At 35.0% G+C, this 27814-nt stretch overlaps 1 protein-coding gene across 22 annotated transcripts in view; it reads right to left on the bottom strand.

The window, feature by feature from the left end:
* Nucleotides 1-27814, bottom strand: part of LOC145329180 (uncharacterized) — a 201103-nt gene that overhangs the window by 90002 nt on the left and 83287 nt on the right. For all 22 annotated transcript variants that reach the window (XR_013882831.1, XR_013882833.1, XR_013882818.1 and 19 more), the window contains 2 exons: nucleotides 26640-26689; nucleotides 26422-26514 (listed from right to left, as the gene is read on the bottom strand). Coding sequence is in view for 17 of the 22 variants with exons in the window: in XM_080173217.1 (XP_080029343.1) it covers nucleotides 26422-26514; nucleotides 26640-26689 (143 nt within the window). In the remaining 5 variants the exon portion in view is untranslated. The remainder of the gene's footprint in view (nucleotides 1-26421; nucleotides 26515-26639; nucleotides 26690-27814) is intronic.

Genomic DNA, 27814 nt, shown 5'->3' with positions numbered 1-27814 from the left:
TTGGATTGAAATTTGATATGATAAGAAATTAACAAAATGAGAGTTTTACATCATTTAAATATTTCTTTATGATTTATTATAATCACATAAATAATTTAATATAACATGCATATTAAAATTATTACTATTTACCTTTGAACTGATGTACCTAAAGAGAAATTGCAGATTCAGCATTTTAAAGTTCTTTTCTTATATTGAGCTTTTGTTTTATTTTGGTAATTTAATTTGCATATTTCAATTGCAATTTTATTTTACGCAATTTTGATTCACGAAGATTTAAATTATGAAATTTTAATTTTCCGATGTTTGATGATTTTACGGTCATATTTATTTAGATTTAAGGATCTTACCTATCTTATCTTAAAAATGTTTAGATGTAAGCCCGAGTATTTTTCTGCTGGAAACAATGCTAATTATTGAGAAGTTTTTCATGAAATTCTATTTTTCTTTTCTAGCAAAAAGATTTAGTAGAAAAAATGTCATTATTTAATCTTTCTTCTTTTGATGAAAAAAGTTTGAGTTGATTATTTAATTTTCGATGCGATTTTTAGTATAAAAATCATTTACCTATTTTATTATGTAGGTGCCTAATTGAAGTTTAGGTACTATTGATATTAATTCATGTATTCGCAATTACATGGTCTGTAATTCTAATTTTATTGAGATTATGAGGCCATGATATAATGAGATGTGTGAGTGGTAAATGTGCAATTCATGTATATTGAATGCTTTTCCCATTCCTTATTCCTATCCTTATGTGGTAGTGGACTCGGTTTGAGTTATTGTGGTATTCGCGAGTTACCATAATTAATTTCAGGCCTGATGGCCATGACATTTTAATCTCTTGTGGTTTATGTGTTGTGAGAATGTGATTTTGTGGACACTGTCTGCACGCATATTGCAAAGATGAGGTATTGTGTTCGATTCCCAGTGAATAGACGGGTGTGTTTCGGTATGTTTTCTTGTATTCCCTGGCAAGTTCGAACCCATTAATCCCTGTTTCCTTACACCAAATTTCCTAGAGAATGAGTGTGTTACGCGGCATTCCTAACTATCTCCGCGCGGCGCGTGGCTTGTAAACGGACAAAAGAAACGCGCACTTATCCTTTGATTAGTCCCATGTGAAGAGCTACGTGATTGAAAATAATGTATTGCTTGAATATACATGTGCTCTGATGTGTGGAATATCTCAAATAAGCCTTCTGCTTAGTTTGACATCATAATGTGATTCACCGTTTTCATGGTAATAAATACACATTTGTAAACATTCACATGTTGGTCATTCAGAGGGCTTGGAGATTAAGAATTCGTGAACGGCAAGGCATGCGTTCCGAAACATTACCAAAATACTAAAATATCCTCTAGTAGTACATCCTCATATTAAATACAGGTGTTCAAGTCAATTTCAGGTTCCAGGTATGATCCTACAGGTCCTGATCCTCCAGGTCTCCAGAAATCTTTAAAATGCTCCTGTGGCCGCAATTTTTGACTTAGAGACTTCAAATTTTAAACTTAAGCTTTACTTACATGTCTACATAATGTATTAAAATTTCATAAAGATCCGCCGCCGTTTTCCCGCCGACCGCCGACTGCGGCGGCTGGCAGCTGCCAAGTACAGCTGCGGCCGCTGAAACTTATGTTTTGATATTTCAAATATAAAATTTAAATAAAAATAAACATTTTCTGCAAAAAAATATTTCTTCTAGCTTTAAAAATAAAAAAATTACAGCCGTTTGAAATTTTTAAGTAAAAAAGGACCTAAAAACAAAGGTTGTTAAATAAAAGGGTGAAGGAAGCGGAAATTGACCTTGACTTACTTAAGGTCGGAAATTCACCATAACACAGGGGACTTGCACAAAAAATTTTAGCCCTCTAGCTCTAATAGGAACTGAGATAATGAGGGGGGGCGTTGAACGCCCCCCCCCCCCCCCGACCGATTAAGGTGCGGCAAGGGCCCCCTTACGAAAAAATGCCTTTTTTTCATTGTAAAAATAGCAGTGAGAAAAAGCGCAAAAAATAGGACTTTAAATGGATTAAAAAGGTTAAAAATCACCCAGCCCTTAGTTCTATGACCAAATGAAGGGGGCTGGAAGTTTTCATCAAAATCTGAGACCTCATGCAGAAAAATGTTTATTTCGTAAATAATGAGCCATGATATAAAATAAAATTATTCAAACATATTTTTAAAACTAGTTTTAAAAAGTATGTATCTTTTATGAGTAGGGTTTTCATTCTTTTCATTTTTATTAAAAAATTATTTAACTACGCTTGAAATAAGTCACTTTGTGAAAATACTCATTCGGAAATTATAAAGAATTGAAATGAAAGAAGATTTGTTATTGGTTAAATTTGAGCATTATGTTTTTTATTGTATTATGTCAAGATTTTTCAATAAAATTTATTGTTTTAGAAAAAAAATTATTTCCATTGAACAGAGTAATGTTTTCTTTGTTGTATCAGTATAAAGTGAATTATATAAAATTGTTACAATTACACAAAGTAAAAAAAGACCTTTTGATCTGGTAAAAATGACCAGAGCAACAGTAAAAATTAATTTTAAATCCCCCAAAAAAAGTTTATTGGGGACTTAATTCAAATTTGGGCTCTGCAGTCTGATTCTATATAATAGGTGTCCTAGTATATTTTTGACCCCCCATTCAAAAATAGTTTAAAAACAGTTTAAAGGAAGCCTGCAAGAAATACCACGCTTTAACTGCTGAAAGACTGCCACAAGTAGACCAAATACCCCAAATTTGAAGCCTTCAGGTTCTATAACAAAAAAGTTCTGGGCATTTGAAAATGACATTTATGTACAATGGAAATTTTGAAAGAATAGCAATGCTCATGTTGAAAACTTTAAAATTAAACTACGTGGCCTAGAAACAAAATTATAAGCTTATTTTTGTCATAAATTTAGGTTTCCAGTAACTAACTATATTTTTACAATAAAAATACCCATTTTTATAGTCAAAATCTTTTTAAAAAATTAAGTTTTACTTGCGTTGTACCGAATGTACTGTAGCCAATCAGAAGGCTGAATCAGCTTAACAACCAATCACAGGTAAGCTTGTATTAGTTTACCCCTTTGTTTCCGCTATGATTTTTGTTTAAAAATGCAATTTAAATCAAATTTTTTTCATAGATTTTGACTATGAAATGTGGTGTTTTTATTGTAAAAATGTAATCAGTTACAGGCAATCTAAGTTTCTGACAAAGATAAGGTTATAATTTTATGTCTAGGCAACGTAATTTAATATTGTTTTTTCTTTTATGAGCATTGGAAATCTTTCAAAAATTCCATTGTACATAAAATGCTATTTTGAAATGCCTAGAACTTTTTTGTTATTGAAGCTAAAGGCTTATAATTTGGGGTATTGGGTCTTCTTGTGGCAGTCTTTTAGCAGATAAAGCATGTTATTTCTTGCAGGCGTCCTTTAAGGTGTGGGGAGGAACCCCAATTATCAATTGTAGTTTTATTTCTAGGGGCAATTTCTCTCAAGAGGATGGTGGTACCCACCTATAAAATAATTGAAAACCTTTCCAGGACCTATTAAAAGCTAAATTGTTTGTAAAGGAGAACCATATTGGTCCAGCGGTTAGTTAGATCTTTCGGTAAGGCGGGGGGGGGGGGGGGGATGTCACTTATACCATGATTATTAGGAAAGGTATTATTGTTATTTATGTTAAAAGGGGGGAGGGGATGTGGTGACTTGTTACTCGTCGTACCAGCAATTTTATTTTGGGTGCTACTCCCTTAGTTTTAAGGATAATTTGGTAAAATCTTCTAGATTGTGTCAATAATTACCCCAAGTTTTAGTATCTTTCAAAAATAGATGGCGGGACTGAGACCATGTTATGTATATTTGAATAAATTTTAACTTAAATTCAGTACTTCTCCTGTGCAGGGTAGGTTATAAGGGGATTTTTTTTAGAAAAAAATAACATGGTCTCAAATGATTCTAAATTGCCTAATTCGGCGAGAAATGCAATAAAAACATTTTTTGGCGGCGGCGGAAAACAACGGGCCCGCATCGTTTTTTTTTGAAAGATACCAAAATTTGGAGTAAGGGGGGGGGGGAGAAGTTTTGACACATTTGCGTAAACCTGATGCATAGGTTTTATCTTTGGACTGAGAGGATAGGTTATAAAAGATATAATCATTCTTATATGATGAATTTTCCTAAGTTTAGGATTTTTTGGAGAGGACTCCAGGTTCCAGAGCTGGAGGCCTCCAGGTGTTCTCTGGACAAGTAATAAAATTAAAAATTTCTTATTTGAACAGTTAGAGGTAAGTTTATAACACAACATAAGCGTCTTTTAATATATTATTAACATTATTGAAGAAGAAATTGCAATCGGCCTCCAGGTTCAGGTGCTGCAGGCCTCCAGGTAAAAAATCAAAATTTCTTATTTGAACAGTTAGATATAAGTTTATAAATATTACATACAACATAAACTTCTTTTAAAATATTATTTACATATTTGAAGAAAAAGGTACAATCAGACTCCAGGTTTAGGTGCTGCAGGCCTCCAGGTAGGCTCTGGACAGGTAAAAATCAAACTTTCTTATTTGAACAATTAGAGGTAAACAACATCAGCTTCTTTTGATATATTACTAACATAATAATAATAATAATGTTTATTTGGTGCTGCCAGGTACCCCCTAGCTTAGGAGATAGCACATACAATACTCTAAATTGCTGCTATCTATTGACAACTTAGGTCAAAATGGGGATAGTGTATTTGATTCCTGGAGCCCCTTTTTAAGGAGGACGAAAAGAAAAAAAAGAATGTAAAACAAATTAATTGTAAAAAGGGAAAATTGAAACTTTAATTTAGTTAAATTGAGTTGTGAGGATGGTAAAAAAAAGAAAAACACAAATAAACATTTATATTATGTAAGAGAAATCAGTAAATAATAAGAAAGATGGAGAAAAAAAAATAGATGAAGGAATTTAGAGAAAAGTAATACAAAATAAATCAAATATAAAAAATAATAAGATGGATCATTGTTGTATATAAGTTTAATACCATATTTTAAGTTTTAAAATATCATTGAAGATTAATAAGTAGAGATTTTATTTAAAAAGAATTTTATTTAAAAAGAAAGGAGGAAGAAAAAAAACATAAAAAGGAAAAAAAAGCAATACTTCAAGCCTATGTCATTGTATTATTTTTCAAAAAACAGAAAAGAGGGAGGTCATTTTCTAGTAAATCCCGTAAAGGTGTGTGTTATAAGGCCTAAAAATAGTAGTAGAACGATAAGGTGCTCTATATATTTGTATTTCCTATTGAATAGAACAATAGGGAAGAAATTTTTTTTTTTTTTTTGATAACCGTACCTGGAATATCTTGAAATTTCTATCAAACGCTTTGTTTGGCTCAAACTGACACAAATAAAAAAAATATAATTATAATAAATCAACCTGTAAAGAATGACTTCTTCCTTTGTTTAATGGTATAGATTGTTCTTAACCTTTACCTTGTACCTATAGAAAACATTATTATTATAATTATATTTTTTTTAAATTTTTGTCAGTTTGAGCCAAACAAAGCGTTTGATAAAAATTTCGTATTTTTTAAAGATATTCTAGGTACGGTTATCAAAAAAAAAAAAAAATTTCCCTATTGTTCTATTCAATAGGGAATACAAATATATAGAGCACCTTATCGTTCTACTACTATTTTTAGGCCTTATAACACACACCTTTACGGGATTTACTAGAAAATGACCTCTCTCTTTCTCAATTCAAAATAATATCTTTTTATAGAATGCCACTTTGACTTTTGCCCTATATTCAACCCTCCCCTCCCCGCCAAAAAAGACAACCCCCCCCCCCTCCTTAAAAAAATCACCAGGTTTTTTATGAAATCAATTTTTAAGATCTAATTATGCACTCAGAACAGTTTTCTCTATGTTGTATTTAAAGAAAAAATTACAGCCAGCCTCCAGATTTAGGTGCTTAGGGCCTCCAGGTGGTCTCTTGACAGGTAAAAAATAAAAATTTCTTATTTGAACAGTAAGTTTATGAAACAATTAGCCTCTAGGGGCACTTAAGGTAGGGGAGGGAAAAGTTGACCTCATCAAATTTATGTCGTAAGGACATACGAATGACAGAATGCGGACTGGGATTTATATAAAGAGGACATAAACAACATAAGCTTCTTTTAAAATATTTGAAGGAAAACTTACAATCAGCCTCCAGGTTCAGGTGCTGCAGGCCTCCAGGTGGTCTCTGGACAGGTAAAAATCAAAATTTCTTATTTGAACAGTTAGAGGTAAACTTGTAGAACAAAATAAGCATATTTTCAAATGTTAAAAACATATTTGAAGAAAACTTGAAAGAAGCTTATGTTGTTTTATAAACTTTCCTCTAACTGTTCAAATAAGAATGCGGACTGGGATGTATATAAAGAGGACATAAACAACATAAGCTTCTTTTAAAATATTTGAAGGAAAACTTACAATCAGCCTCCAGGTTCAGGTGCTGCAGGCCTCCAGGTGGTCTCTGGACAGGTAAAAAATCAAAATTTTCTATTTGAACAGTTAGAGGTAAACTTGTAAAACAAAATAAGCTTATTTTCAAATGTTAAAAACATATTTGAAGAAAACTTGAAAGAAGCTTATGTTGTTTTATAAACTTTCCTCTAACTGTTCAAATAAGAATGCGGACTGGGATGTATATAAAGAGGATATAAACAACATAAGCTTCTTTTAAAGTATTATTTACATATTTGAAGGAAACTTACATAGGCCTTCAGGTTCATGTGCTGTAGGTCTCCAGGTGGGCTCTGGACAGGTAAAAAATCAAAATTCATATTTGAACAGTTAGAGGAAAGTTTATAAAACAACATAAGCTTCTTTCAAGTTTTCCTTCAAATATGTAAATAAAATTTTTAAAGAAGCTTATTTTGTTTTATAAACTTACCTCTAACTGTTCAAATAAGAAAGAGGGAGGTCATTTTCTAGTAAATCCTGTTGTAGTGGGGCTTACTTGAGACACTTATAAAATACAGCAGAATGACATTTTCGATATCCTAAACGAGTGGACAGATTTTTATGAAATTAGTAGCATTTTAAAGCATTTATTTTTCTCTTTTGATTTTACTTCTATTTGCATTTTTAAGCCCACAAATGACGGATCTTGAGTTAAAATTATGAAACATTAGTACTTTTTATATTCTGTGAAATTGTATGATTTTATCATGTGAGCTCTGGAAATTTTCCAAGAAATCAAAATACATATTTATGCGCAGTATAAATATGTACATTTGACCTTTTAAGTCTACGCGTGTAGGTTTTTAGGAGATATCTAACTTTTGTACTTTTATTAGAAAGGCTCCAGATATCCAGGGACGGCATCCTCAATGCATCACGGAGATTTCCCCGGCACAACTGAACGTGACTATTCGGGAAACTCAGCATACACTCCGGCCTGCTTAAATGTCATGTGCAGACCTATGTGTATCCCTAGCCATCCCTGTATGATCAGAAACGCCCTCCAATACTCTGTAATTTTCCTATATGTATATATGTATTCATTAATTTGTGTAAACTATGTTTGTCTATTAAAAATATATCAGTTCCGCAGAAACAGTTGTTATTAGAGGATCAACTCCTAATTTTTATGCAGCTATTACTAGCTGCCATTAATTATCCAGAAACTTACAAATCCCCTGTGGGTACTCGTGAATAGTTTTGTTCTTTGCGTATCGGAGACGTTCAACAAAGGGAACGAGTCGCTTCGCTCTTGTATTCTCTCAGCCGCAACGTTACCAACTCAACGAGTAGCGCCGTCAACACCGCTCGAGGCGGGCTATCTTGGTTTTTAAAAAGACAACAAGGACGTCCGATCCGTTACACCCGTAAAGGTGTGTGTTATAAGGCCTAAAAATAGTAGTAGAACGATAAGGTGCTCTATATATTTGTATTCCCTATTGAATAGAACAATAGGGAAATTTTTTTTTTTTTTTTGATAACCGTACCTGGAATATCTTTAAAAAATTAAGAAATTTCTATCAAACGCTTTGTTTGGCTCAAACTGACAAAAATTTTAAAAAAATATAATTATAATAATTATGTTTTCTATAATTACAAGGTAAAGGTTAAGAACAATCTATACCATTAAACAAAGGAAGAAGCCATTCTTTACAGGTTGATTTATTCTAGGTGACAAAAATTAGTTTCATGTTTGTGGAATTATTTTAACTACCTAATTAAGCAAGGGAATTAAACCTTAAAGAATATCTATTATTTATTCAATTATGGTTTTCAAATATGGTTTTAAATAAGTTCCAATAGTAAATGTACAATAATCTATAGGAATATTTACAAATAAATAAGCCGTGTATCTTTAATATCTGTTAAGAAAACCATAGCTTTATATGAAGATGCATCTCGTAAGGTATATATAAAGTATCTTAGAATACAAATAAATTAAAATTACAAAATAAAGAAATAAAGATTATGATATCTAAATAAAAATGAAAGTAAGAAAATTAAACACTATAAAAGCCATTGACATGCAACCTCCACTTTGAATCTCTTACCTTCTTATATAGATTGTATATCTGAATGTTTTCAAAATTGTCTGTATGTAACTTGTTGTGTTGGTTTGTTTCACTAAGTCATTGTATTAATGATTTGTTAAAGTTTCATTTTAATGTTCACTGCTCATACAACCTGTAAAGAATGGCTTCTTCCTTTGTTTAATGGTATAGATTGTTCTTAACCTTTACCTTGTACCTTTAGAAAACATTATTATTATAATTATATTTTTTTTAAATTTTTGTCAGTTTGAGCCAAACAAAGCGTTTGATAGAAATTTCTTATTTTTTTAAGATATTCCAGGTACGGTTATCAAAAAAAAAAATTCCCTATTGTTCTATTCAATAGGGAATACAAATATATAGAGCACCTTATTGTTCTACTACTATTTTTAGGCCTTATAACACACACCTTTACGGGATTTACTAGAAAATGACCTCCCTCTTTTTTATTTTTTTACTTTTCCAGAGACCACCTAGAGGCCTGCAGCACCTGAACCTGGAGGCCAATTGTAATTTTTTTTTAAATTTTTAAATAATGTATAAAAAGAAGCTCATGTTGTTTTATAAACATACCTCTAATTGTTCAAATAAGAAAGTTTGATTTTTTACCTATCCAGAGCCCACCTGAAGGCCTGGAGGCCAATTGTAAGTTTTCCTTCAAATATGTAAATAATATTTTAAAAGAAGCTTATGTTGTTTTATAAAACTTATCTCTAACTGATGAAATACGAAATTTTTATTTTTTTTACTTGTCTAGAGACCACCTGGAGGCCTGCAGCACCTGAACCTGGAGGCCGATTAAAATTTTTTCTTAAAATGTTTAAATAATATATAAAAAGAAGCTTATGTTGTTTTATAAACTTACCTCTAACTGTTCAAATAAGAAATTTTTTATTTTATTACTTGTCCAGAGAACACCTGCAGGCCTGCAGCACCTGAACCTGAAGGCCCATCCAAAAAAATCTTAAAACTTGGGAAAATTCACCATATAAGAATGTTTCTTTAATAACCTATACTTTCAGTACAAAGATAAAGCCTATACACCAGAGGTGGATTCTTAAAAAACTTTTGCCCCACTGAAAATAGCAGGGAACACTGTTTTTTTTAGTGGGGGTAATTTTCCCCCATTGAAAGCCAACTTCCCACTGTTTTAAAATTTGGAAGATTTTTGGATAGGAACTTTTGTGGCATCCGCGCTTTCTGATAAAAGGGGGATGTGGAAAATAACCATTTGGGCAGGGGGGGGGGGGGGGGAGAACCCTTAGAGCTAGAGGGAGCTAATTTTGGATATAAGCTTCTATGGGGCCAAAGTTACTTTTAAAATTATTGTTGACCCCCCACCCCCCCCCAATTTTTTTTTTTTTTGGGTTGGGCGGGTGGATTATACTATGGGGTGTTTCTCATAAACGACTTGAGATAAATGGAGCAAACCTTAGGATACAAGTTTTGTAGGCCTATATTTGATTTTAGAATTATCGGTGACCACCCACCCACCCCCAAACCCCTAATTTGGGGGGGGGGGGCGGGTGGATTATACTATAGGGTCTCGCCGCCTTTTTTTTTTAAAGATACAAATAGTTGGGTTAATTAGTGATCCAGCCCAAAAGATTTCATCCAATTATCTCTAAAACTAAGGGAGTAGCACCCAAAATAAAACACTTAGAATATTATGTATTAGATAAGGGGGGGGGGGGAAATGTGGTGACTCGTCACACGACATACCAGCAATTTTATTTTGGGTGCTACTCCCTTAGTTTTAGAGATAATTGAATGAAATCTTTTGGGATGGGTCACTAATTACCCCAACTATTGGTACCCATCCCAAAAGATTTCATCCAATTATCTCTAAAACTAAGGGAGTAGCACCCAAAATAAAATTGCTGATTTGTCGTGTGACGAGTCACCACATTTCCCCCCCCCCCTTATCTAATACCTAATATTCTAAGTGTTTTAATTTGGGTGCTACTCCCTTAGTTTTAGAGATAATTAGATGAAATCTTTTGGGCTGGATCACTAATTACCCCAACTATTGGTATTGCTTGCAAGGGGAAAAATTTTTGAAAAAAATAACATGGTCTCAAATGATTCCAAATTGCCTAATTCGGCGAGAAATGCAATAAAATTTTTTTTTTTGGTGGCGGCGGAAAACGGCGGTGGACGGCGGGAGCGGCGGTCCCGCCTCCGTTTTTTTTTAAGATACCAATACCTAAGGGGGGGGGGGAAATGTGGTGACTTGTCACACGACATACCAGCAATTTTATTTTGGGTGCTACTCCCTTAGTTTTAGAGATGATTGAATGAAATCTTTTGGGATGGGTCACTAAGGGGGGGGGAAGTTTTGACACTTTCGCTTACTCCGTGATTATTGGGCTAGGTATTAAAGTTAGACTATAGGTTATTTGGGATAAAAGTTTACTTTTGGTTAGTATTTCACGGATTTTTAATCATTTTTTGGATAACCCCACCCCCTAGCCCCCCGGGGCTCAAAATCCCCCTAAAAATGAACCTAACCTTAATTTTCTCAGGAACCATTTGACCAAAAGAGATAATTTCTTAAACTTAAGCTTTTATGCTTATAAACTAACTTCTGATTTAGAAGTCACCCCCCTGCCACCAACCCCTAGCCCTCCGGGGCTCAAAAAAACCCTAAAAATGAACCTAACCTTAATTTTCTCAGGAACCATTTGACCAACAGAAATGATTTCTTAAACTTAAGCTTTTATGCTTATAAACTAACTTCTAGTTTAGAAGTCAGCCCCCTGCCACCAACCCCTAGCCCCCCGGGGCTCAAAAAAACTCTAAAAATGAACCTAACCTTAATTTTCTCAGGAACCATTTGACCAACAGAAATGATTTCTTAAACTTAAGCTTTTATGCTTATAAACTAACTTCTAGTTTAGAAGTCACCCCCCTGCCGCCAACCCCTAGCCCTCGGGGGCTCAAAAAAACCCTAAAAATGAACCTAACCTTAATTTTCTCAGGAACCATTTGACCAACAGAGATGATTTCTGAAACTTAAGCTTTTATGCTTATAAACTAACTTCTAGTTTACAAGTCAGCCCCCTGCCACCAACCCCTAGCCCCCCGGGGCTCAAAAAAACCCTAAAAATGAACCTAACCTTAATTTAAATTTCTTATTTGTAGAGTTAGAGGTACACTTATTAGACCAAATATGCTTATTTTTGGATGTTATTGACATATCTCCTGAAAAAATTAGAATCGGCCTCCAGGTTCAGGTGCTGCAGGCCTCCAGGTCCACTCAGGAGACAGGTAAAAATTTAAATTTCTTATTTGATGGTTTAGAGGTACACTTATTAAACCAAATATGCATCTTTTTGGATGTTATTGACATATCTGCTGAAAAAATTAGAATCGGCCTCCAGGTTCAGGTGCTGCAGGCCTCCAGGTCCACTCTGGAGACAGGTAAAAATTAAAATTTCATTTTTGAAGAATTAGAGGTAAACTTATTAAACCAAATATGCATCTTTTTGGATGTTATTGACATATCTCCTGAAAAAATTAGAATTGGCCTCCAGGTTCAGGTGCTGCAGGCCTCCAGGTCCACTCTGGAGACAGGTAAAAATTAAAAGTTCTTATTTAAAGATATGTGTTCTAGGCAGGGTTTCAAAAGTGACTTGGCTCTTAAGGCTGCCGGCGCGCAGGGGGTATAAAAAGTGCCCACCCCCTTATAAAACCAAAAATTTAAATTCCTTCAAACACAGGCATGTTGCATATCAAAATGACTGCATTGAAATGCTGATTACGAATCTCAAACCATTATAAAAAATATTGCTCCTAGTTGGAACAAGATCTCATTAAGTATCTAAAAACAGCTGATTTAGTCAAATTTGTTCATTTTGGTAGGTTATTTGAAAATCATTTCAGACTGAATCAATATTTTTCAAAACAGTTTTCAGATCTGTAATCAGCATTTCAATGCGGTCATTTTGATATGCAACATGCATGTGTTTGAAGGAATTTCAATTTTTGGTTTTGGGGGCGGGCACATTTTATAACCTCCGTGCGCCCGTTGTTTTTGGGTTTAAAAACCTCTTTCAAGTTTCACAGGGTTTTATATTGGCCTAGTAACCCTTGCCAATGTCTACTAATGTGAAATTCCAAAATCGACCCACCCTAAGTAAGTTATATTTTTGTATTTTTTAACAAATAATTTAATCTGCAAGGTATTTCTAAAATGGCGACAATATTGCTCACTGGAAATAAGTAGCTATCATATAGGATAACTTTAGATTTTTTATACCTTGATTAAGTTTCTTGTTGTACATATTTTTTATTTCTATTTAGTAACCTTTCATCTTAATTCAAACATTACACATAAGGATGTTTACCTGTTGAGCAGGCCCCTGGAGCCTGTCGGGAACACATATTGAAGCCGTAAACAATAAATTTGACTATATTATTTACTTTAACCTTATTCTATTTAAATACCTTTCCTCTAAATTCCAAACTAACCATTTTAGATATTCACCTGAACCTGGAGGCCCATTCTAATTTTTTCAGCAGATATGTCAATAACATCCAAAAAGAAGCATATTTGGTTTACTAAGTGTACCTCTAACTCTTTAAATAAGAAATTTTAATTTTCACCTGTCTAGAGTTGACTTGGAGGCCTGCAGCACCTGAACCTGGAGGCCGATTCTAATTTTTTCAGGAGATATGTCAATAACATCCAAAAAGATGCATATTTGGTTTAATAAGTGTACCTCTAAACCTTCAAATAAGAAATTTAAATTTTTACCTGTCTCCTGAGTGGACCTGGAGGCCTGCAGCACCTGAACCTGGAGGCCGATTATATTTTTTTCAGCAGATATGTCAATAACATCCAAAAAGAAGCATATTTGGTTTAATAAGTGTACCTCTAACTCTTCAAATAAGAAATTTTAATTAAAGTTAGGTTCATTTTTGGTTTTTTTTTGAGCCCTGGGGGGCAAGGGGTTGGCGGCAGGGGGCATAAAAGCTTAAGTTAAAGAAATTATCTCGGTTGGTCAAATGGTTCCTGAGAAAATTAAGGTTAGGTTCATTTTTAGGTTTTTTTTGAGCCCCGGAGGGCAAGGGGTTGGCGGCAGGGGGGTGACTTGTAAACTAGAAGTTAGTTTATAAGCATAAAAGCTTAAGTTTAAGAAATCATCTCTGTTGGTCAAATGGTTCCTGAGAAAATTAAGGTTAGGTTCATTTTTAGGGTTTTTTTGAGTCCCGGAGGGCTAGGGGTTGGCGGCAGGGGGGCGACTTCTAAACTTAAACTTAATTTATAAGCATAAAAGCTTAAGTTTAAGAAATCATCTCCATTGGTAAAATGGTTCCTGAGAAAATTAAGGTTAGGTTCATTTTTAGAGTTTTTTTGAGCCCCGGAGGGCTAGGGGTTGGTGGCAGGGGGCTGACTTGTAAACTAGAAGTTAGTTTATAAGCATAAAAGCTTAAGTTTAAGAAATCATCTCTGTTGGTCAAATGGTTCCTGAGAAAATTAAGGTTAGGTTCATTTTTAGAGTTTTTTTGAGCCCCGGAGGGCTAGGGGTTGGTGGCAGGGGGCTGACTTCTAAATCAGAAGTTAGTTTATAAGCATAAAAGCTTAAGTTTAAGAAATCATCTCTGTTGGTCAAATGGTTCCTGAGAAAATTAAGGTTAGGTTCATTTTTAGGGTTTTTTTGAGCCCCGGAGGGCTAGGGGTTGGCGGCAGGGGGGTGACTTCTAAACTAGAAGTTAGTTTATAAGCATAAAAGCTTAAGTTTAAGAAATCATCTCTGTTGGGCAAATGGTTCCTGAGAAAATTAAGGTTAGGTTCATTTTTAGGGTTTTTTTGAGCCCCGGAGGGCTAGGGGTTGGTGGCAGGGGGGTGACTTCTAAACAAGAAGTTAGTTTACAAGCATAAAAGCTTAAGTTTAAGAAATCATCTCTTTTGGTCAAATGGTTCCTGAGAAAATTAAGGTTAGGTTCATTTTTAGGGGGATTTTGAGCCCCGGGGGGCTAGGGGGTGGGGTTATCAAAAAAAATGATTAAAAATCCGTGAAGTACTAACCAAAAGTAAACTTTTATCCCAAATAACCTATAGTCTAACTTTAATACCTAGCCCAATAATCACGGAGTAAGCGAAAGTGTCAAAACTTCCCCCCCCCTTACCCCAACTATTGGTATTGCTTGTAAGGCGAAAAAATTTTGAAAAAAATAACATGGTCTCAAATGATTCCAAATTGCCTAATTCGGCGAGAAATGCAATAAAAAAATGACTAACTAAGGGAGTAGCACCCAAAATAAAACACTTAGAATATTATGTATTAGATAAGGGGGGGGGGGGGAATGTGGTGACTTGTCACACGACATACCAGCAATTTTATTTTGGGTGCTACTCCCTTAGTTTTAGAGATAATTGGATGAAATCTTTTGGGATGGGTAACTAATTACCCCAACTATTGGTATCTTTAAAAAAAACGGCAGCGGGACCGCCATTTTCCGCCGCCACCAAAAAAAATTTTTTATTGCATTTCTCGCCGAATTAGGCAATTTGGAGACCATGCTATTTTTTTCAAATTTTTTTTTTTAAAGATACCAATAGTTGGGGTAATTAGTGACCCAGCCCAAAAGATTTCATCCAATTATCTCTAAAACTAAGGGAGTAGCACCCAAAATAAAATTGCTGGTATGTCGTGTGACGAGTCACCACATTTCCCCCCCCCCCCCCTTATCTAATACATAATATTCTAAGTGTTTTATTTTGGGTGCTACTCCCTTAGTTTTAGAGATAATTGGATGAAATCTTTTGGGCTGGATCACTAATTACCCCAACTATTGGTATCTTTAAAAAAAAACGGCGGCGGGACCGCCGCTCCCGCAGCCCGCCGCCGTTTTCCGCCGCCATCAAAAAAAAAAAATTATTGCATTTCTCGCCAAATTAGGCAATTTGGAATCATTTGAGACCATGTTATTTTTTTCAAAAAATTTTTTTTAAAGATACCAATAGTTGGGGTAATTAGTGACCCATCCCAAAAGATTTCATCCAATTATCTCTAAAACTAAGGGAGACGATGTTTGCTGGTATGTCGTGAAATCTTTTGGGCTGGGTCACTAATTACCCCAACTATTGGTATTTTTAAAAAAAAGTTTTGAAAAAAATAACATCGTCTCAAATGATTCCAAATTGCCTATTTCGGCAAGAAATGCAATAAAATTTTTTTTTTTTATGGCGGCGGAAAACGGCGGGAGCGGCGGTCCCGCCGCCGTTTTTTTAAAAGATACCAATAGTTGGGGTAATTAGTGACCCATCCCAAAAGATTTCATCCAATTATCTCTAAAACTAAGGGAGTAGCACCCAAAATAAAATTGCTGGTATGTCGTGTGACAAGTCACCACATTCCCCCCCCCCCCTTATCTAATACATAATATTCTAAGTGTTTTATTTTGGGTGCTACTCCCTTAGTTTTAGAGATAATTGGATGAAATCTTTTGGGCTGTAGTGTGACAAGCCACCACATTTCCCCCCCCCCCCCTTATCTAACACATAATTTTCTAAGTGTTTTATTTTGGGTGCTACTTTTTATTGCATTTCTCGCCGAATTAGGCAATTTGGAATCATTTGAGACCATGTTATTTTCTTCAAAAATTTTTCCCCTTGCAAGCAATACCAATAGTTGGGGTAATTAGTGATCCAGCCCAAAAGATTTCATCCAATTATCTCTAAAACTAAGGGAGTAGCACCCAAATTAAAACACTTAGAATATTAGGTATTAGATAAGGGGGGGGGGGGGGGAATGTGGTGACTCGTCACACGACAAATCAGCAATTTTATTTTGGGTGCTACTCCCTTAGTTTTAGAGATAATTGGATGAAATCTTTTGGGCTGGGTCACTAATTACCCCAACTATTGGTATCTTTAAAAAAAAAAATTTGAAAAAAATAGCATGGTCTCCAAATTGCCTAATTCGGCGAGAAATGCAATAAAAAATTTTTTTTTGGTGGCGGCGGAAAATGGCGGTCCCGCTGCCGTTTTTTTTAAAGATACCAATAGTTGGGGTAATTAGTTACCCATCCCAAAAGATTTCATCCAATTATTTCTAAAACTAAGGGAGTAGCACCCAAAATAAAATTGCTGGTATGTCGTGTGACGAGTCACCACATTCCCCCCCCCCCCTTATCTAATACATAAGTGTTTTATTTTGGGTGCTACTCCCTTAGTTTTAGAGATAATTGGATGAAATCTTTTGGGCTGGATCACTAATTACCCCAACTATTGGTATCTTTAAAAAAAAAACGGTGGCGGGACCCTATAGTATAATCCACCCGCCCCCCCCCAAAAAAAAATTAGGGGTTTGGGGGTGGGTGGGTGGTCAACGATAATTCTAAAATCAAATATAGGCCTACATAACTTGTATCCTAAGGTTTGCTCCATTTATCTCAAGTCGTTTATGAGAAACACCCTATATTAAAATACACCCGCCCCCCCCCCCCCCAAATTAGGGGTTTGGGGGTGGGTGGGTGGTCAACGATAATTCTAAAATCAAATATAGGCCTACAAAACTTGTATCTTAAGGTTTGCTCCATTTAACTCAAGTCGTTTATGAGAAACACCCTATAGTATAATCCAACCGCCCCCCCCCCCCCCAAATTAGGGGTTTGGGGGTGGGTGGGTGGTCAACAATAATTCTAAAATCAAATATAGGCCTACAAAACTTGTATCCTAAGGTTTGCTCCATTTATCTCAAGTCGTTTATGAGTAACACCCTATAGTATAATCCACCCGCCCCCCCTCCCCAAATTAGGGGTTTGGGGGTGGGTGGATGGTCAACGATAATTCTAAAATCAAATATAGGCCTACAAAACTTGTATCCTAAGGTTTGCTCCATTTATCTCAAGTCGTTTATGAGAAACACCCTATAATATAATCCAACCGCCCCCCGGGCCCCCCCCCCTCGAGTAAACCCCCCCCCCTGCCCCCCTTTAATAAAGTAATTATTAAAAGCGAAGCTTTTCTATAATTAGGGTCGGTCCGTCCGTCCGTCCGTACGTCCGTCCGAGATAGATAGCTTTTAATCGTTAATTTAGGCATGTTAGAATTGTCCTATCGATTTCAAACTTTGCATGATGATTCCTGTAGTAGTTGGGTACGATTTAGAAAGCGTAGCAACTCTATAATCATTACCAGAATGTCCGTACGTCCATTTTAAACATGTTGATTTTTCTACTTTTTTAACAACAAATTTTCAAGTGTTTTAATAAACCGTTTGATCTGATTTTTGATATATTGATTCCTTGGACAACAAAGAACAATATTATAAGCGAAGCAACTCTATAATCAAGTCCAAAAATGTAAGTATGTCCATAAACATTATCCTATTTTTAAGCAGTTTTTCAACAAATTTACCTACAATTTTGATTCGACATGTATACATTTATGTTCCGATTTTTCAGTTCAGATACTATACAAGTTTTAATGTCCGTTTGTCCTACCGTTTCAGTGCTTCGCTTTTATGGATGTTGTCATCCTTGTATCATTACATTCCATCATGTTTTTTTTGTGCCAGACATTACCTAAATTTTTATATTTACACACACACCACACCACACACATCAAATTACAAATTTTACTAATTACCTTTCTATCATTATCATGTTTTATTAATTGTTGCTATGTATGGTATAAATATGCTCCTCTCCCCCTTCTATTTACAAACAAATATCTCCCATTTGCCCCATAATGCTACATTCCACTTTTCTTTTTAAAAGCGAAGAGTTCTATAATTAGGGTAGGTCCGTCCGTCCGTCCGTCCGTACGTCCGTCCGTCCGTCCGTCCGAGATAGATAGCTTTTATTCGTTAATTTAGGTATGTTAGAATTGTCCTATCGATTTCAAACTTTGCATGATGATTCCTGTAGTAGTTGGGTACGATTTAGAAAGCGTAGCAACTCTATAATCATTACCAGAATGTCCGTACGTCCATTTTAAACATGTTGATTTTTCTACTTTTTTAACAACAAAGGAGGATGTGCTTAAGGACCATTTGGGCAGGGGGGGGGGGTTTACTCGAGAACCCTTAGAGCTAGAGGGAGCTAATTTTGGATTTAAGCTTCTATGGGGCCAAAGTTACTTTTAAAATTATCGTCGACCCCCCACCCCCCCCCCAAATTTTTTTTTTTTGGGGGGGGGGGTAAAAAAATTTTTTATTGCATTTCTCGCCGAATTAGGCAATTTGGAATCATTTCAGACCATGTTATTTTTTTCAAAAAATTTTCGCCTTACAAGCAACCCTGCTGGGGGACTTAGTCAATTTTTTCAAATTCTCGTTTATGAAGGTATATCTTAAATACAGTATGCTACTCTCTTAGTTTTAAAGATAATTGGATGAAATCTTTTTGATTGTGTCACTAATTACCCCAAGTTTTGGTATCTTTAAAAAAAACGGCGGCGGAACCGCCGCTCCCGCCGTCCGCCGCCGTTTTCCGCCGCCACCAAAAAAGAAATTTTTTATTGCATTTCTCGCCGAATTAGGCAATTTGGAATCATTTGAGACCATGTTATTTTTTCAAAAATTTTTTCCCTAACAAGCAACCCTGCGGGGGGGACTTAGTCAATTTTTTCAAATTCTCGTTTATGAAGGTATATCTTAAATACAGTATGCTACTCTCTTAGTTTTAAAGATAATTGGATGAAATCTTTTTGATTGTGTCACTAATTACCCCAAGTTTTGGTATCTTTAAAAAAAAAGGCGGCGGAACCGCCGCTCCCGCCGTCCGCCGCCGTTTTCCGCCGCCACCAAAAAAGAAATTTTTTATTGCATTTCTCGCCGAATTAGGCAATTTGGAATCATTTGAGACCATGTTATTTTTTCAAAAATTTTTCCCCTAACAAGCAACCCTGCGGGGAGGACTTTTTTTTTTTCAATTTTTTTCAAATTCTCGTTTATGAAGGTATATCTTAAATACAGTATGCTACTCTCTTAGTTTTAGAGATAATTGGATGATAATTGGATGAAATCTTTTGGGCTGGGTCACTAAGGGGGGGGGGGGGGAAGTTTGTACAGTTATAGGAAATGAAATTCAGTATAAAAGTTTGGGAGGGCCGTGTGGGCTTGTTTTTATAGTTATCAACCTAATTCTTTTTGTAGGCTCTCTTATATGACTGGATGTACACATAAAACTTTGAAAATTGAATTTTGGCACTTTCCTTCTTGGGGCTTGTGGAGCACAAAAACTCCCCAAACGCTAAAAATATGAGTTCTGAGCTTATTTTTTAAAGATATCAACCTGATTTTTTTTAAATAATACTTTTTTAACATAACTGAATCAACGAACCATTACAGATTTCATTTTGGAACTTTCCTTCTAGGGGCTTGTGGAGCAAAAGACCCCCAAAAACTAAAAATATGCGTTCTGAGCTTATTTTTAAAGATATCAACCTGATTTTTTAAAAAATGATACTTTTTTAACTTAACTGAATCAACGAACCATTACAGATTTCATTTTGGGACTTTCCTTCTAGGGGCTTGTGGAGCAAAAGACCCCCAAAAATACTAAAAATATACGTTCTGAGCTTATTCTAAAGATACCAACCTGATTTTTTTTAAATAATACTTTTTTAACATAACTGAATCAACGAACCATTACAGATTTCATTTTGGGACATCACTTTCCTTCTAGGGGCTTGTGGAGCAAAAGACCCCCAAAAACACTAAAAATATGAGTTCTGAGCTTATTTTTAAAGATATCAACCTGATTTTTTTAAGGAAACTTTTTGAACATAACCAAACTAGGGAACCATTACAGATTTCATTTTGGGACTTTCCTTCTAGGGGCTTTTGGAGCAAAAGAACCACAAAACACTAAAAATATTAGTTCTGAGCTTATTTTTAAAGACATCAACCTGATTTTTTAAAACAATACTTCTTTAACATAACCAAACTAGGAAACCATTACAGATTTCATTTTCGGACTTTCCTTCTAGGGTCTACTGGAGCAAAAGACCCCCAAAACACTAAAAATATTGGGACTTTCCTTCTAGGGGCTTGTGGAGCAAAAGAACCACAAAACACTAAAATATTAGTTCTGACCTTATTTTTAAAGATATCAACCTGATTTTTTTAAGAACACTTTTTTAACATAACCGAACTTGGTAACTTTTACAGATTTCATTTAGGGACTATCCTTCCAGAAGCTAGTGGGGCAAAAGGCCTCCAAAAAGTATTATGTTAAAAAAGTATTATTTTTAAAAAAATCAGGTTGATATATTTAAAAATAAGCTTAGAACTCATACTTTTAGTGTTTTTGGGGGTCTTTTGCTCCACAAATCACAAGAATAAAAGTCCCAAAATGAAATCTGTAATGGTTCGTTGATTCGGTTATGTTAAAAAAGTATTATTTTAAAAAATGACTAAGTCCCCCCCGCAGGGTTGCTTGTTAGGGGAAAAATTTTTGAAAAAATAACATGGTCTCAAATGATTCCAAATTGCCTAATTCGGCGAGAAATGCAATAAAAAATTTCTTTTTTGGTGGCGGCGGAAAACGGCGGCGGACGGCGGGAGCGGCGGTTCCGCCGCCTTTTTTTTTAAAGATACCAAAACTTGGGGTAATTAGTGACACAATCAAAAAGATTTCATCCAATTATCTTTAAAACTAAGAGAGTAGCATACTGTATTTAAGATATACCTTCATAAACGAGAATTTGAAAAAAATGACTAAGTCCCCCCCGCAGGGTTGCTTGGCCCCATAGAAGCTTAAATCCAAAATTAGCTCCCTCTAGCTCTAAGGGTTCTCGAGTAAACCCCCCCCCCCCCTGCCCAAATGGTCCTTAAGCACATCCTCCTTTTCAAGTGTTTTAATTATCCGTTTGATCTGATTTTTGGTATATTGATTTCTGGGACAACAAAGAACAATATTATAAGCGAAGCAACTCTATAATCAAGTCCAAAAATGTAAGTATGTCCATAAACATTATCCTGTTTTTAAGCAGTTTTTCAACAAATTTACCTACAATTTTGATTCGACATTTATACATTTATGTTCCGATTTTTCAGTTTAGATACTATACAAGTGTTAATGTCCGTTTGTCCTACCGTTTCAGTGCTTCGCTTTTATGGATGTTGTCATCCTTGTTTTTTGTTGCGTAATGTACAGGCATAAGGCGCACATTCGGAGGACTATGGAACATGTCGATGCATAGTAATATGCTGAAAATAATCTTTTATAAAAATAGCTTACACATGCATATAGGCGTGCTGGGACATTTTCTTGCCAAGGCGTCAAGACATGCTGGGTCAAAATTATAGACCAAGGCAGCTTCAACAGACTGTAGTCTTGGGCCAAAAAAAAACCAGCTGTTTCTGCCCTATTTGGTTTGGCGTATTGGGTCTATTTTTCTCCAAGTTTGAAAAGTCCATAAGTAGGTTAGTTTAGTTAGTCCACAATTAAAAGATTTATTTGGAGTAGAGGTCTAAATTAGCTCTAAAACCGTGAATTTTTTGGTATAAAAAATACTTTTGAAAAAAATCTAAATTAAAATTTATAACATATTTCCCTATCCCTGCAAATGAAAATTTTACGCAACAAAATGATTGAACATATTATCTATCTATTTCTAGTTGTTGCTATGGGATCATAGAATAAGGAGGAATAGAAGTGAAAACCCTAAAAATTTCTGGGAAATTTGAAGGAATCTTTGACTTGCGCAGTAAAGACAATAATGCTAAAGTACAAATCACAATGACTAGTTGGACAAAATTAGAAAATTTAATTTGTATCAAAATCTAATATATACTGTTAAAAATTTTTTTGATCTTCATAATTTAAATTATGTATTGTAGTGTAACATGCATGACTTTAGAATAATTTAGAATAATTCTCAGTAATTAGAAGGTAATTAATTACCCGTAAACAAGAGTATCTGATTGAGACTGTCACCTCTGTCACTTAACATTATATTGTTTTAATTTTGGTAAGTACGATTGACCACATTTGTAATTTTTAAAGGACAGTTAAATGGGTACAGCCCCTTCCTCCCACCTCCCCCCCTACCACAAGTTAATGTATGGATGTAGTTGCTATCATGTATAAATCAGCTGTTTAAAACATACATAAGAGCACAACCTAGTTTTATAGTATAAATACCAAGAACAATATTTTTTGTAAATTTTTTTACATAAATAAATTTTTTAAGGCTTAAAATGCACATCAAATTCATTTTTAATCCATTGTGAATAGGGAAGAGAAAGCTGGAAGCTTGGCTACAAGGCTTTTAGTAAGTTATTGCAAAAGAAATTTATTTTGAATATTTTTTCTAAATAATTACTGAAATCATGTTATTTACTAACAGCCTTATAGCCGTTTTGGTCTTTCAAATGTTCCATTTTTACTTCAGGCTAGCCAGGCAGAATCTTCTACCTGGATTCTATTCTATACTTTATCTTCTTTGTATGGGTTATAGTACAATCGGGCAGGGGCAACAAAAAGAGGGGTAGGTTTCTGGTAGAATTCGTATACATTTTTATCGTTCTACTACGGTTTATAACTTAAAACACAAAACCTTTACGGATTCTACCAGAAACCTACCCCTCTCTTTAACATTTATTATCTTACGAAAGAATAATTGTAAAATAACAGTAGAATAAAATGGAGGAAACTAGCATCTAGGAGCTCTATATTCAAAGGGATATGGAAGGATAAAAAAAAGCCCCAAATCTTACTCAGGCTTATTCATGAAAATTAAATGGCCTAAAACAATCTAATAATCTACAAGAAGCTTCACTGTAAATGGTTAGTGAGACCCTTTGCTAGACAAAAAAAATATCCCTATTAATCCTTTTTGTCTGTCTGTACTGAAGAATCTTGCTAACCGCTGAACCAGTCGTGTTCTCCTTAACAGGTTAGCTTCTTGTAGGTCCTGGGAAGATTAATAACTATTTTAGGGGAGAATACCAAATTCCTCCCTATCGCCTCTAGATTATAGATTATGGGAATCAAATTTAACTAAATATGAGATGCATATTAACCCCTTAAAGTCGGGCCCCTTGCCGCACCTTAGTCAGTTGGGGGGGGGCGTTCAACGCCCCCCCCCCCTATTATCTCAGTTCCTATTAGAGCTAGAGGGCTAAAAATTTTTGTGCAAGTCCCCTGTGTTATGAAATTCCGACCTTAAGTAAGTCAAGGTCAATTTTCGCTTCCTTCCCCCTTTTATTTAACAACCTTTGTTTTTCGGTCCTTTTTTACTTAAAAATTTCAAACAGCAGTAATTTTTTTATTTTTGAAGCTAGAATAAAATTTTTTTTGCAGAAAATGTTTATCTTTATGAAAATTTTATATTTGAAATATCAAAATATAAATTTCAGTGGCCGCAGCTGTACTTGGCAGCTGCCAGCCGCCGCAGTCGGCGGTCGGTGGGAAAACGGCGGCGGATCTTTATGAAATTTTAATACGTTATGTAGACATATAAGAAAAGCTTAAGTTTGAAATTTGAAGTATCTTAAGTCAAAAATTGCGGCCACAGGAGCCTTTTAAAGATTTCTGGAGACCTGGAGGATCAGGACCTGGAGGATCATACCTGGAACCTAAAATTGACTTGAACACCTGTATTTAATATGAGGATGTACTCCTAGAGGATATTTTACTATTTTGGTAAGATAAAATGCTTTGTTTTAGTCAAAATAAATATTTTTGCTCTTTACCTGGATGACCCTGCCAGGTTTGCTGGCATCCTGTGCCCGCCAGGATGGAGATATTCAAAAAATTTCAACTCTCTGTTATGTCTCATACCCACACTTGAAAAGTCAAGCAGGTTGGGCTCTTTATCTTTCACACACAGAAAATGAGATAGAAAAAACCGGATGGGGGGGGCATTCAACACCCCCCCCCCCCTGACCGTTAAGGGTTAAGTGTATTGCTATGTTGTTAACTACAATAAAAATCAAACACTAATGTAATGCCCCTTTTTTAATTGAAAAATTGGTAGCCCCTGAGGTGGGTTCTTAAAAAATTTTTACTCCACTAAAAACATTTTGGAACATCATAACCAGTGGGGCAAATAAAAAATTTGGGAATATTGATTCTTAAATTTTTTTTGCCCCACTGGTTATAATGTTCCAAAATGATTTTTTCAGTGGGCAAAATTATCCCCATTAGAACACTGTTTCGGACAAAACATTACTTGACAAAAAATCCCAAGCTTTAGGACAGCTTCAAATTGTAATTTTTTAAAATTAAACTAATAAATCAAAGTAAAAGGAACTGCTTACAATTGACTCCAAAAATAATCGCTCTTAAAAAAGGGAACTAATTGCTGAGAAAAATTGTCTTCTCATGTGTAATCAAAATGGCGGCTATCAATATAACAAAGGGATGCCAAATTTTAATTGAATTAAAATTTTTATTTTTTTTGTCTTTGTTGGTATTTGGTTTTTTTTAGACATGTTTTTTATGCTTAATTTAGATATTTGAAAATTAAAAAAATCTCTGAATTAAAAAAAAAATATTCCAAATTTAATTGTGGCTACCCCACTTTAAAAACCTTACTTTGGAACACTCAATTTGAACATTAATTTGGCCCACTATTTTTCTCAATTGATTTTTTTAAGAATGACAATCATATTTACCCCATTTGATGTTTCAAAAAAATGGGAAACCAAGGGAGCAATTGAGCGTTCCAAACATGTGTTCCAAAGTTCAGTTTGGTAAGGTTTTTTAAGAACCGACCTCTGATCAAAGTGGTTGTCTTGGGGGATTTATTTTTGTGTGTGTGTAAAGAGTTTTTTTTGGGGGGTAAGTGTGTTTGCCAAAATGTGAGGTTGAAGTAAAAAAACATAACGATACCTTAATTGTTGTACCGGCCAGTATAGCTTGTGACCATTCCTGTATATTCTACACGATACATGCCGGGTAAAATAATTGAAAATTTGAAAAATCTCAGAATTAAACAAAAAATATTCCAAATTTAATTGTGGCTACCCCACTATTTTGGAACATAAAATTGCCCCACTCTTTTTCTCAACTAAATTTTTTTCTAAGAATGGCAATCACATTTCCCCCATTTAATGTATCAAATAAATGGGGGAAACAAGGGGGCAATAGAAAGTTCCAAAAGAGTGGGGTAAAGTTTAGTGGGGTAAGGTTTAGTGGGGTAAGGTTTTTTAAGAACCCACCTCAGGTTTACGCAAATGTGTCAAAACCCCCCCCCCCCCTCCCATCCTTAGTGACACAATCAAAAAGATTTTACACAGTTGTCTCTAAAACTAAGGGAGTAGAAGCCAAAATAAAATTGCTGGTATGTCGTGTTACGAGTCACCACATTCCAACCCTCCACCCGTTAAGTTATATTTCATCTTTAATATTTTTAGTATAGGTCTACAACCAAGTTCAGGTTACATTAATTCCTAATGGGGGGGTTAGCAAAAGTGGCAATACTCCACCCTCTCCCCTTAATATAATTCCTTTAACAAGTACATTCAACTTTAATTCTTCCACAATAACCAAGTCAAATTAATTTTGAACTTAAAACTACAAAGTCATAACAAATTTACGAAATGTGAAAAAAGGAGCTTAAATGTTCTAACCCTTGGCATATATTAGCCAATAGAGGATACACCCTGAGATTTTATTATCTCCGAACCAATCTTGATTAATGACATAAATGGTTATATGAGCAACGCCCTTCATACAATAAACACTAATTACACACCTTAATCTGGAAATCCTGACTCTGCATTTTTTGTGACCAAGGTATTCCCCAAACTCTAGTATTTATGTCGAGCACTTGACAACACAGTAGTAGGAACTGTCTTTTAAGTCTTTAGACAGGGGGCGGTATAGGGCCGAGATTTGGAAATATCCCTTCACAACAAGGGAATGTGATACGTTTTATGCCTTATAAATATTCTAACCTACCTTGACCATCTATTGTCAGTAGTTTGATACACCATTCGTTTGGCTGGATATTCTCCTTGCATTTGCCCCATAAAATGGTTGGGCTGGAACCTCCTAAAATTAATCTGTGCTTCTAGCGATTTTGCAAGAAAAATAAATAAATATGACATCTACATCTATTGATAGTTATTTGCGTCTAAAGGACAATAATAAGACCTATGTTGGTTGTTTATAAATACCTTCTAACGGGTGGAGATCTTTTAGCCTGTCTGGTTCTTTTTTGCAACTCCTGGAAGAAAAAAATAGGACTTATTCTCTTAGAACTTTTTTTCGTTTTTGGATATTTTGTTATCATAACAGAGAAAAGAAAGAGAGAAATATGCAAATAAATATGTAAAAACTTAAAATCACAAAGCAGTCAGACTACCATAGATTTTTCATACCTAATTATTAAGCATGAAGAAGGGAATATTGGCAAGAAATTTCAGCATTGCATATTTTGTCGGAGCCGAGAAAATCTGTTGTGAAAAGTAAAAAGCGGCGGAAAAGCTGCTTAATAGCAGTCCGACCGCTAATGGTGTTTTATACCTAACTAGCAGCTACGCCCCCAGAGGCCTCTAGTGGCACTTTAAATGTTTTTGTTTGTTAAAGTTAATTTTTTATGTACGATACCTCTTTATTTGACGTTGAAGTCTCCCATATATTTTTGAAATTACGATTTTTTGTCATTTCTCTTGGGAGGGTGGTGGTACCCTCCCCCAAAATAGTTATAAACCTTCCCGGGACTTATGAGAAGCTACCCTGTTAAGGAGAACCCGATCGGTTCAGCGGTTAGCGAGATCCTTCGGTACAAACACGCAAACACACAGACATCCTGTTACTTTAGTATAAGGATTATGCTCAATATTGGTAGGAATGTTAACAAGAAGTTTCAGTCTTTTATCTTTCAGAGGAGCCAAAATAACCAGTTTTAAAAAAAGCTACTTAAAAGCAGCCCGACCGCTGTTAATGTTTCATACTTAATTATGCTCCATATTGATGGGAATGTTGACAAGAAGTTTCAGCCTTCTATCTTTTGCAGGAGCAAGAAAATCAGTTTTGAAAAATAAAAGCGGCGCTATTGATGTTTTATACTTAACTAGCGGCTACGCCCCTAAATGTTTGGTTTTTGTTGCGTTCAAGTTTCTACGATATATAGCGTAAGAGTCTCTTTCTACGATATCTCGCTATGTTACGTAGAAGTCTCTATACATAAAATAAAAATTTCAATTTATTATTATTTCTCTTGGGAGGGTGTTGGTACCCTCCCCCAAAATAGTTATAAACCTTCCCGGGACCTATGAGAAGCTACCCTGTTAAGGAGAATCCGATCGGTTCAGCAGTTAGCGAGATCCTTCAGTACAAACAGACAAAC

The sequence above is a fragment of the Acartia tonsa genome, chromosome 1, assembly GCF_053477335.1.
Source record: "Acartia tonsa isolate MP-2025a chromosome 1, ASM5347733v1, whole genome shotgun sequence".
NCBI lineage: Eukaryota > Metazoa > Arthropoda > Copepoda > Calanoida > Acartiidae > Acartia > Acartia tonsa.
This window is presented reverse-complemented; position numbering and strand designations above follow the sequence as displayed.